This window comes from Oncorhynchus clarkii, chromosome 25, assembly GCF_045791955.1.
Source record: "Oncorhynchus clarkii lewisi isolate Uvic-CL-2024 chromosome 25, UVic_Ocla_1.0, whole genome shotgun sequence".
Taxonomy (NCBI): Eukaryota; Metazoa; Chordata; class Actinopteri; order Salmoniformes; family Salmonidae; genus Oncorhynchus; species Oncorhynchus clarkii.
Window position 1 is genome coordinate 12,444,652 of NC_092171.1, and position 12,907 is coordinate 12,457,558.

General features: G+C 45.9%; 1 protein-coding gene across 2 annotated transcripts in view; it reads left to right on the plus strand.

Annotated features, from left to right (window-relative positions):
- Positions 1-12,907, plus strand: part of LOC139383984 (leukocyte receptor tyrosine kinase) — a 72,160-nt gene that overhangs the window by 18,493 nt on the left and 40,760 nt on the right. For both annotated transcript variants that reach the window (XM_071128613.1, XM_071128614.1), the window contains one exon: positions 12,170-12,259. In XM_071128613.1, coding sequence (XP_070984714.1) covers positions 12,170-12,259 — 90 coding nt within the window. The remainder of the gene's footprint in view (positions 1-12,169; positions 12,260-12,907) is intronic.

The following is a 12,907-nucleotide window of genomic DNA, read 5'->3' on the forward strand; positions in this document are numbered from 1 at the left end:
CTAATGAAGAGAACAGATGTGTTCAACAGATGTGCTTTCAACACATGTGCTGCTCTGTTTATCCGTGACTCCACTGTCTGTCTCCTCTTCTTCCAAGATACTCCTTAGCCTCTGGAGCTGGTTTGAATTCAAGGTCAAACATAACTGCTTCACTTAGGAGGACACTAATGGCTCTGAGTTAGATCATGCTGTAGATATTATATTGATGCTGAAGCTGTATTGTACGAGTCCCTAAGTATGCGTGGATACACAATATACAGTATCATAACATTTTAGAATAGAAAAGGATTACACTTGGAATCAAATCGATAATCTATTTTTACAAGGGAGCCCAATGTCCAAGAGTTACTTCCTATTTTAAGCTCATGGGAGTCTTATCCCTCCTCGTTTTCGTTAAATGGTGATAAAGTATACCCTTGTGGTTCAATGTGTTTGAAGGAAGTGTGTCGGATCAGCACCAAACTCATTTGTCAGGTTTAAATTTCCTGGCCACATCACTACAGAAATGTTCCTTTGTGAATACTGAAGATTCCATTTGGCAAGCCTTGGTACGTTCATCAAAGTCGTAGTTATTGGCTAAATGAAGACTACTACTTGGACCTTCAGCTAATTCAATCGAGCACAGGCCTAACCGAATGAACAACAATGACGGAATGCGTTATGACATTTTAATAAATGGTTTGGGGAATGGTCTTGTCTCCAAGGGAAGATCCTCGGAGCCAGATGATGTGATGGCAGGTAGCCCTATGCGGGTCTGCTGGTTTCCATCTTTGGAACTCCTTTCCCCCACTGATGACAGGCCTTAAGGTTATTATAGCTGGTGGTGGTGAGGAGGTGGATGGTTGTCGAAAAGTGAGAGAACGAGCGTAGGTGGACATTTTTAAATACATCCCAAGATTTAAGCCCATTGGCTGAGAGAGAGGAAGGTGCTAATTGCAAGAGTGAGCCCGGAGGTTAAACAGCCAGCGTGATGAATGTGCATTATTGTGCCGTGCTTAAAGGCTATGAGGTAAATAGGTGAATGACATTCCACACATGGCTCATAGGAACGAGGAGAAGAAACAAGACGCTATGTTGATGATACATTTGTATTCATTCCCAATACGCCCGTAGAAAAGGAAACAAAGTGAATTATGTTAAGCCTACTGGATGAAGTTAAATGAGCATTCGGACCAGCCTTCCTGATTGAACTTTCTTAAACTAGATTAGAAAAAGGCAAGACTGATGCTCAGAACATTTGTGATATGATTTTGGACTCTTTCTCTACCAGAGCTTTTTTATTTTTGCCTTGATAGTAAATTGAGGCTTTTCTGGCGACTTAGGAAAGATGGTGACGATGAGTGAGTTGTATCACTGTGACAGGCATTCAATGGTCCATTGGAAGAATAGCACCATGGTTTATGCCTTTTAGCGTCAGTAAATTGCCCATGCACTGCCAAAGCTTTATTATTAGGATATCCCTCTGGACATACCCTCTTAGTGGGTACAGCACCAGCTCCTGTACATCCTGCAGAGCTTTTAACACCAACATGTGTGAGACATCTGATATGTTTAGGCGTTTCTGCATGAATAGACAGTGCATGACTTAAGCAGGATGTAAACTGGTGTCAGTTGGGAATGATGCAGACCACTGATTCTAGTTGATGTCCCTTTACAACAAACCATGCCTTAGGATGTGGATTTCATTAAAACAACATTGCAAAAAAATTGCTCCCTTCTAAAGACATTTTCTGTGAATGAGTTAATTTTCCTACAGATGATATCAAGTATTATACGTTTTGGGCACTCCTTTGGTCAGAATACAATTTGGAAATATCTGAAATAGCTCAGTACTGATGTATTACCATATCATAATCCACTATGTACTGGAACCCTTGGAAAGAACAAAAGACTGAAAATATAATGAGGAAAACGCTCCGGTGTGAGAATGTACTGTAAGCTACAGTGTTCCCTGAACTAAATATCTAGTCCATTTTGTGTGACAATTTAAATGTTTTACTGTAGGTGTTTGTTCTGTTTCACAGATCTCAGAGCATGAAAGGTGTGAGGTGAAATGGAACACATGTAAACCATTCAAATCGCTCAAACATACACAAAAGGCTGTTATCAAGAGTAAACATTTCTACCAAGTATGGGGTTTTTGTAGTGCGTGCCCGGTACATCAGGCACTACCTTTTGAAGTTGAACTAAATCCAGGTTTGTGTAATTGAGTTGAAATGCTGTGGAATACCATCTTTGTCTTCAGACCGTGGGGTGTTGTCTTAGATCATGGGGCTATAGTGTAAGTTGACATTACTCTTCCCCAGAGGGGATAAAGCCTTTCGGAAGCAGGCGGATGCTCTTCCAGTGGATGACTCAGCAGGGAACAGAGGATGTAAGAAGACGTTGTTCTGCTGCATGATGTTCTGAGAAGAGGAGTAGAGGAGAGACGGGTCTGCTTAGGAGCGTGTTGGCAGTGTGGAGCCATGGAGCTGGTTGGCTAAGCAGGCCCAGCTGTCACCGTCAAATGTGCTCCGTTGCCTGTGCAGCTGGAGTAGCTTGCACACGACACAGCCTGGACCTGAATCACAGATTCTGCTTTGAGGCTGGGCCTGCACTAGCTAATGAGCCAGATCATCCATTCCTTTCATTTCTGAAGATGACCAGATATCCTGTGGTTGATGATTGAATATATTTTTCTTTTGTTACATTTTTAGAGCCAATCTTAGGGCGTCATCTCAGCTTTGAACCGCACATGTGACGGTAAACAGTCAAACAATCCCTTACTCTGGAAACATCTTTGCTTCATTTGATAGTCAGTAGCTAGCGAAGAAGCCAACGCCCCCAAAGTAAACATCAATTTATGCATTTTAGTGTCTTCAATAAAACATGCCAACTGTTAAATTGAACCAACAATTGCTTTATTTTGAAGCCAAATGGCAAATGGTGTCACTTGTATAGAGAGGAGTAGGCAGGAGGCAGTCGCAGGTTTACTGAATTTATTTAAGCACCATAGATCAAAGCCGGACAAAAACCAAATGCCGTTGTGCTCAAAATATATCTTCATAAACAAAAAGTCACAGGGCGAACCTGTCACGGATCCCTCTGGAACTTTCATTGCGCACACCTAGCCCCTATTCCAACTGATTGTATTTGTATATAAACTTCACAGATCTTCATTGTAAAGTGTTCAATGAACATGCACCTGTGGAACTGTCGTTAAGGCACTATCATCTTACAGACGGTAGAAAATTAAGGTCACAGTTATGAAAACTTAGGACACTAAAGAGGCCTTTCTACTGACTCTGAAAAACACTAAAAAAAGATGCCCAGGGTTCCTGCTCATCTGCGTGAACGTGCCTTAGGCATGCTGCAACGACGCATGAGGACTGCAGATGTGGCCAATAAATTAAAATGTCCGTACTGTAAGATGCCTAAGACAGCACTACAGGGAGACGGGACGGGCAGCTAATCGCCATCGCAGTGGCAGACCACGTGTAACAACACCTGCACAGGATCGGTACATCCGAACATCACACCTGCGTGACAGGTACAGGATGGCAACAACAACTGCCCGAGTTGGAACACCAGGAACACACAATCCCTCCATCAGTGCTCAGACTGTCCACAATAGGCTGAGAGAGGCTGGACTGAGGGCTTGAGGGCCTGTTGTAAGCCAGGCCCTCACCAGACATCACCGGCAACAATGTCACCTATGTGCACAAACCAACCGTTGCTGGACCAGACAGGACTGGCAAAAAGTGCTCTTTGCTGATGAGTCACGGTTTTATCTCACCAGGGGCCGATTCGCGTTTCTCGCTTCTGTTAGTCACGTCTGTGGAACTTGTTCAGTTTATGTCTGTTGTTGAATCTTATGTTCATACAAATATTTACACGTTAACTTCTTGACCATACTTGAGACGCAGACGTCTCAAGTATGCCCCTGGAAATGCAAATGCGCTACGCTAAATGCTAAATGTACTCGTTACAACTCAATCTTTGATCAAAATTCACAAGCAGGGTATTGAATTAAAGCTACACTCGTTGTGAACCTAGCCAGCAAGTCAGATTTTTAAAATGCTTTTCGGCGAAAGCATGAGAAGCTATTATCTGATAGCATGCACCCCCCAAAATGCCAGCACGACACGTAAACAACAGATTTTGCGGTAGCCGGCGCTACCCAAAACGCAGAAATAAAATATAAAACATTCATTACCTTTGACGAGCTTCTTTCTTGGCACTCCTATATGCCCCATAAACATCACTATTGGGTCTTTTTTTCGTTTAAATCGGTCCATATATACCCAAAATAGCTTTGTATGGAAGCTGTGTCATTCAGAAAAAAACATCGTTTTTAAACGCTGCGTAATTTTTTTAAATTAAAAAAGTCGACGATAAACTTTCACAAAACACTTCGAAATCCTTTTGTAATCCAACTTTAGGTATTAGTAAACGTTTATAATCTATCAAAATGATTACAGGGCGATGTATTTTCAATAGGTCTTCGCTTGCAAATCAATGGCTGCTAATGTCTTCATCAACTACATCCGGGTGAAGACTGGGAAAATGGATGCCAGATAGATGGATTTTCCAACAATTAATTCAATTGAAAATGACGACAATGGCGACATCGTGTGGAATTTGTATGAATTGCAGGCAGGTCGATATTAAATTCTGTTCTCTTTTAACAACTCGTGGAAGTGACTTATGGAAATTATTTTTAGCTTTCAGAGAGCAGTTTTTCTTGCGTTTTTCAATGAAACACACGATCTGTTATAGTCACAGCCGTGATTTAACCAGTTTTATAAACTTCAGAGTGTTTTCTATCCACACATACTAATCATATGCATATACTATATTCCTGGCATGAGTAGCAGGACGCTGAAAAGTTGCGCGATTTTTAACAGAATTTTCGAAAAAGGAGGGGGTAGAAGTAAGAGGTTTTAAGTCTTCTGAAAAAAACACAGTTGACAGCGGAGAGGACTTTTCTTTTTTGAGTTTATGTGCCCTTTGTTCACCATGGTGCTGACGATTATTGTTGCTATGTCCGTTGGTGCGTGTAAGTACCTGTGTTGTGTGTTTTGGGCTTTCGTGCCCTTGTGGATTGTGTAGATGATTACGGGTCTTGTCCCGTGAGATAATCATTGTGCCCGTGTGTATTTATTTTATGGTACTCCTGCCTCTTTTGTTTGGATTTCAACCCTGTGTTTTGTGTACGTGTTTGTTTGGTCTTTGTCCCCGTGCCTTTCTACGGCACACCGTAATTTGGGCTAAATAAAAACCCTATTACGTCTGCGTCTGTCTCCCGATCCTTCATGCCAACGTCACAGAATAATCAACCATTAAGGGAGACAGCAGGAATGGCCCGTCCGACGACGCTGCGACAGGGTACTGTCACAGATCCCTCTGGAACTTTCATTGAGCACACCTGGCCCCTATTCCCACTGATTGTATTTGCGTATATGTGCCCTTTGTTCACTATGGTGCTGTCGATTATTGCCGAATGCTTGAGCTGGACAAGAGGGGGAGCCAAAGCAAAGGCTGGTGTGACAGTAACCCCCGCCCCTCCCCCGAGGCGCTGCTCCAGCAGCGGTGCGCTGCCGACCTTGGGGATGACCCCGGAGACGCAGTGCTTGATGGTTGGACGATGCCGCGGTGTTCCATACCTCCTCGGCGCACTGGAACCAATCGTCCACCGCAGGAACCTTGACGATGCCGCAGTGTTCCATACCTCCTCGGCGCACTGGAACCAATCGTCCACCGCAGGAACCTTGATCTCATAGCCTAGAACACACTGAAAGGGTGTGAGGTTAGTGGAGGAGTGACGGAGGGAGATTTGTGCGTATTATTCCCGAGGCAGAAACGCAGCCCACTCCCCTGGCCGGTCCTGACAGTAACTACGAAGGTACCTACCCAGTTCCTGATATACCCTTTCTCCCTGCCCATTTGATTGGGGACGGTACCCTTAGGTGAGGCTGACCATGACCCCCAGTCATTCCATGAAAGCCTTCCAGACACGGGAGGTGAACTGAGGACCAGGGTCAGACACGATGTCCTCCGGGAACCCGTAGTGCAGGAAGACATGAGAAAAGAGTCTCCTCAGTTTGCAGGGCCGTAGGGAGACCAGACAGGCTTTGGAAAACCGGTCCACAACAACCAGGATGGTGGTGTGCCCCTCTGAGGGGGGAAGGTCTGTGACAAAGTCCACGGAGAGATGAGACCAAGGTCATTGTGGAACCGGCAGTGGGTGGAGTTTGCCATAGGGGAGGTGCCTAGGTGTATTGCTTTGTGTGCAGGTCGAGCAGGAAGAGACTTAAACCTGGACGTCCCAGGCCAATGTGGGCGACCAGTACTTGGCGAAGAGCCAGTTGATAGTATGGGCTATACCCAGGTGCCCCAAAAGTGCTGTATGTGCCCAGGGAGGAGACGGCATGTAGATACGCCCCTCGGGACAGTGGTTAGGTGAGGGCTCCTGTCGCAGTGCTCGACGGATGTCCCTGTCCACATTCCACACGACAGGAGCCACAGTGCAGGACAGGGGAATAATGGGTGTCACTTTCTCCCTCCGATCCTCTGTGTCATGCACCCGGGACAATGCATTGGCCTTAATGTTCTTTGATCCCAACCGGTAGGAGAGGGTAAAGTCAACCCTGGCGAAGAATAGGGCCCACCTGGCCTGACGCGGGTTCAGTCTCTTCGCTGCTCGAATGTACTCCAAGTTCTTGTGGTCCTTCCAGACAAGGAATGGGTGTTTATCACCCTCCAGCCAGTGCTGCCATGTGTTCAGCGCCTTCTTGACGACCAACAACTCACGATCCCCCACGTCGTAATTCCGCTCTGCGGGAGACAGCTTTCGTGAGTAGAAGGGGCATGGATGGAGTTTAGGCGGCGATTCAGTGCGATTGGGATAGAACAGCCCCAACTCCAACCTCAGAGGCGTCCACCTCCACGATGAAGGGCAGAGATGGGTCAGGGTGAGCCAGAACAGGTGCGTCAGTAAAACGTTCCTCGAGCGCACGGAAGGCTTCGTTGGCCTCCCCAGTATAGCACAGCTGTCGAGGACCTCCCTTCAGTAGGGAGGTGAGAGGGGCCACCACTGAAACCCCTAATGAAGCGCATGAAATAGTTAGCAAAACCAAGGAAGAGCTGCACCGCCTTGATGTTGGATGGAACAGGCCAGGACAATACTGCACTGACCCTCTGCTCTTCCATCTCCACTCCCGCAGTGGATATCCGATAGCCCAGGAAAGAGATCGCCTGCTGAAAGAATAAGCACTTCTCCGCCTTGGCGTACAGGTGATGCCCTCTCAGCCTCTCCAAAACGGACCTGACAGGAGACTTGTTGCTCGCGTGTAGTGGAGTACACCAAGATGCGTCTATGTACACCACTACCCAGCAACCCAACATGTCTCTAAACACCTTGTTAATAAATGATTGAACCACTGATGTTGCATTTGTCAGGCTGTAGGGCATTACCCTGTATTCGTAGTGCCCGGTGCTGGTGCTGAAGGCGGTCTTCCATTCATCCCCCTTAGCACCGTGCATCTGTTCGATCACAGTAGGTATGAGAGGCAGGGGATAACTGAATTTAACAGTTGCTTTACTCAGTATCCGGTAATCGATACAGGGGCGGAGACCTCCCTCCTTCTTCACACAAAAGAAGTTGGAGGCGGCCGGAGAGGTGGACGGACAAATTAATCTTTAGTCCAGCGCCCCCTGGACATAGGCCTCCATGGCTTCGGTCTTTGCATGTGAGAGAGGGTAGATGTGCCCACGCGGGAGGTTAGAACCAGACAGTAGGTCGATATTGCAGTCCCATGAGCGATGTGGGGGGAAAGCACGTGGCACGAGTCTTTGAAAAGGCCACCTGTAGGTCCCGGTGCTCCATAGGGTTAGGGACGTGGGTGGTTTCCACAGAGGTGGCACAGATTGACACAGAGACACCTCCCCTGAAACCTAAAACTGCACGGTGTGCAGGAGAGTTTAAGGTGGTTGTGAGTAAATGTGAGGGAAATGGGAATCGTGGTCTGGCACACCAGTCCTGTTCCGAGGGGACGGTTGTCTAGGGCAAGGACTGGGATAGGAGTTAAAAAGGGTCTAGAGGAATGCGTAATGATAAGGCCACTGACCGGTCTAGGAAATTGCCTGCAGCACCCGAGTCCACTAGGGCAGGACTCAGTGGGGGGCCAGGATAGTCAGGGAAGGTGACAGGGAGAAGGACGGGCTGGGTGGACAGAGAGGAGCAAGGCACGTCCACGCCTACCTCTGAAGGTGCAGGAGTGCTCTTCTGCCTGTTGCTTAATCACCTGGTTCTCCTTCTGGGACAGGTGTTCCAGGGGTGGTCCCGCAGTAGGAGCAGAGACCCTGTTGATGTTGCTGTTGGCGTCCCTCAGGGTGAAGGTGCGTCGTGCCCACCTCTATGGGCTCAATCTCGCTACAGGTTCCTGGGAGATACCCGAACCCCCGGGATGGGCGGCAAAGGGCATGCAGGAGATTGTCATGGCAATGAGCTGGAACAGCGTGAGGCCCTCATCGCAACAGGCCAGCTCGGTCTGGATGTCCGCCTGTAGTCGGCTAAGGAAAACCGTCAACAGGGCCTGGTCATTCCAGCCAGTGGACGAAGCCACCGTCCGGAAATCCAGAACGTACTCTGACGCTGTTCTGTACCCCTGGCGTATACGGAGGAGACGCTCACCTCCCTCTCAGCCCTCTGTAGGGTGGTTGAAGACGGCACGGAAGCGCTCATAGGACTGCACTTCTGGTCCGTCCCTCTCCCAGATGATGTGCGCTCACTCCAGAGCCCAGCCTGTCAGCACCAAGATCACCAAGGCCACCTTGTCCCTCTCAGAGGCCATCCCGGCATGACGGGCCAGGTGGTGGTCACACTGCAGGAGAAACCCCCTACAATGAGCTTGGGTGCCGTCAAACCCCTTGGGGAGCGGCAGGTGGATATTGCTCATTGGACTAGGTGATGGTGGTGGGGTGGCTGGAACAACCGCGGGGAGCTGGGAAGGTGGTGGTGTAGCCTGTATTTGGCGTACAGCCCGAAGCACCTCGTCCATGGCAGTCCCGAGGCGCTCCAGGCACCAGTTGTGGTGGTGGAGCTTTGCTCATACAGCTGAGAGGTCGGGATGTCCTGCTGCTTCCTGTTTTCTTGGGTCGGTTATTCTGTCACTGGTGTAGAGAGGAGTAGGCAGGAGGCTGTCGCAGGTTTAGAACTACTGAATTTATTTAAGCACCATAGATCAAAGTGGGACGAAACCCAAACTTTGTTGTGCTCAAAATATATGTTCATATACAAAAAGGCCCAGGGCGAACCCAAAGTGCAAAATGTAAAGTACTCAGGAAATAGTAGGAGAGATTCCTCTCAGGAAAACAAGTAACATTTACAATGTCCGACGAAGACAAATGACAGAGGGTGTATATATACAGTGATAGAGTGGGGATTGGAACCAGGTGTGTGTAATGATGACGAGACAAGTACGGGGTGGATGAGTGAAGGGCGTTTGCCGGCAGTAGGTTCGGCAGCAGCTAGAAGGCCGTCGACGCCTAACGCCTGAGCTGCACAGGAGGGGGAGCCAAAGCGAAGGCTGGTGTGACAAACGGCAAATAAGGCATCTAAGCTGAGAAAATATGTTGGTGTTTGCAGTGAAACATCTGTTTTTATACAATATTAAAAATGGCATCGTAACCAATATAGTTACAGCCTACTTCATTTAGTGAGCTGCTTTTTTTTACAATCCAATTTCACAAGCATGGCCATGGCTCATATGTTTTTCTTCAGCATCTGGCAACATACAGACTGTCTATTGTCATGTGAGCTTTTCATACAGGCGTCAATCTTTAGAATGACGCGATACTAGTATTGGCTTATTTTTATTGTCTCTTTTGTCCAGTCTTGTGAGGTTGAGTTATGCTGACCCCCAGTGAAAACCCCTATTCCTGTTAGTGTGTGTTGATCCTAATTGGACCGTGGGGTGTGTCACATGATTTGTCCATTACCCCCAGGGCTCTGATTGTTGGCGTTATGTCCTGTTTCCGGCCCTCTACTCCATTGAGCTAAAACTGTCATGTCGAGTTTATTTTTGTGTGACTTTGTAGTTAAAAATCGTCAATCGTTGTTTTGAATCGGGCTTGTTGTCTATAATGAATCTGTTTATACACATTTGATTTGTTTCAATCACTTCGGCTGAGTTCCTGTTTGGCGAGTCAGAGATGTAAAGCGTGTCGGTAGCCTGGAGCCTTGAGTCAGAGGGATCAGGAAACTTGAGTAGGGCTTTATTCAGGTCTTTGTGTTAGAATTCCTAAGCCTCGAAGGGTTTACTGTAACAGTGCTGATGTTGCACCCTGTTCAGAAAGAACACGATGCATATAAAATAGAGTGTTTGGGAGAGGAGTGCTTTCTGTGGGCTGTGTATGAGGCAACTCTTCATGTTGTTTGCATAGATATTCTTGCTGGTATTCTTATTCTGCTGCCTCTCACTGTGTGAAACTACTGGTAATGTAGGCCTACTGTATATACCTTGGTAAAACAGAGCTCTCACACTTGCAATATTCTCTGCTGCCTGATCTTGTTTATGGCCCTTCTGTGAATAGTTTATTTATATATATATTTTCTTTTTAACACATTCTGAAAACCTAGCTGCCTTGAGATCCCGGATTACCTTGTATGCTTCCTGTGGTAGAAGATTAAAGGGCATTTAAATATGTTTTCCAGAATTTGTTTTTCCAAGTGTTTTATTTGAATGTAAATCTCACTGACCAGGATGTATAAATTCAAGCCTGATCCCCCTCCACCCTCATTTAACTGAGTAAGTGTGGACAAGCCGTAACCAAAGGGATTACTTGATAATTAAGTTCAGCTGATGTTATTGAAATCTAAGGACAGACAGATTCAGGGAGGAGGCATTCCTAACTAATACGATTAAGATACATATCTTAATGTTCAATCCTCTATAAACAAGTGGAGGTTTTATTGCCAAGATTAAAACAGGCCCGAAGACAGGAGGTGGTGATAATAATGTATATAGCAATGCGAGGACTCAATATACTGTATGGCAATCCAGAGAGAAGGTTCTGAGCTGTTCTGTAATGGTTACCTTGTATTGAACTTATTGTCCCGGTTTTTCATGAGAGCTAAATTGGGCTATTAAAAAATAAATGGGTTCCATAAAAATGACTTATTTCAAAACAGAGCTTAATGTAATAGTACCAATAGTTGATCTACTTTGATCCTACTATCCAAAGCAATGTGTGCCCATTTCAAACATGGCAAAGGAGTTTTTAATAACCCTTTTTGGTTATTCTGTAGAACTCAAGCCATGTTGTTAACAGATTGTTAACTTCAGCCCATGTAAACAAATGATCAAATCAAAAAATCAAATCAAATGCATTTGTCACATACACATGGTTAGCAGATGTTAATGCGAGTGTAGCGAAATGCTTGTGCTTCTAGTTCCGACCATGCAGTAATAACCAACGAGTAATCTAACTAACAATTCCAAAACTACTACCTTATAGACACAAGTGTAAGGGGATAAAGAATAAAGAATATGTACATAAAGATATATGAATGAGTGATGGTACCTAACATTCTAAAGTAATGTTAGGTAATTGTGCTCAAGTCAAAATACTATACTGTACCTCTTAAGTTTTGTATTTACAACCTGTTAATAATGCCTTATAAATGTTATGAACCTCGTGTTATTACAGTACAAACTCACCTTTTACAAACATCTTGTTCATATGCGTAGGCGACAACAACTCGTTGTGAACTCAGATGGATCCTTCCCAAAGTTATATGACAAGCAATTATCTTCTGTGGCCTTCACACTCATTATTGAAACTGTAGGACAACAAAAACATCAAGCATTTGGCTACATTCATCTGCTACATTATATTCAACATGTCAGAGTGCAATTTCTATGTAAAGGCCTCGTCAGAGAACACTTGAGTAAGCCACCTATCCTCTGGTGTCGGGACACACAGTCAATAACAGCAATCATCTAACCACTTGTTTCTCTCTCTCGCTCTCTCTCTCTCGCTCTCTCTCTCTCGCTCTCTCGCTCTCGCTCTCTCGCTCTCGCTCTCTCTCTCTCTCTCTCTCTCTCTCTCTCTCTCTCTCTCTCTCTCTCTCTCTCTCTCTCTCTCTCTCTCTCTCTCGCTCTCGCTCTCGCTCTCTCGCTCTCAGTTAGCAGCTCCAGCCATGCTTTATTGGACAAGTCCCTGGAGGAGAACTTCATGTTCCCCCATCGCTTGAGGCCTGAGGACGAGAGCCAAAGTAAGACTATTCACTTAGACACAGCCACAGCAAGCTGTTTGTCATTAGCAGACCAGGAGAAGAATTCATTATTGACTTATTGACATTATTGACACAGTTGCGTAGAATACTCTCCCCTATCGTTAGTGAAATATGCACAGTGTGTACGGAACCCAACTTATTAAGTGTCATTAATGGTCATGTGTGTCAGGGTCATTAAGGCTCAGGTGTCTGTCGTTATTCATTGTTTGCCTTATAGGGCTGCCATTTCTCTTAGGTAGTAAGTAGTTGTCACGCCCTGACCTTAGAGAGCCTTTGTATGTCTCTATTTGGTTTGGTCAGGGTGTGATTTGGGTGGGCATTCTATGTCCTTTATTTGTGTTTCTATGTGTTGGCCGGGTATGGTTCTCAATCAGGGACAGCTGTCTATCGTTGTCTCTGATTGGGAATCATACTTAGGTAGCCCTTTTTCCCTCTTTCAGTGTGGGTAGTTAACTTGGTTTGTGGCACTAATGCACTGTAAGCTTCACGGTTGTGTCTTTCGTTTGTTGTTTTGTTGGCGACATTTTGAATAAAAAGGAAAATGTACGCTCACCACGCTGCACCTTGGTCCACTTCTTTTGACGGCTGTGACAGTAGTATGTGTGGTCTGCAGAGAGTGAATTAAAC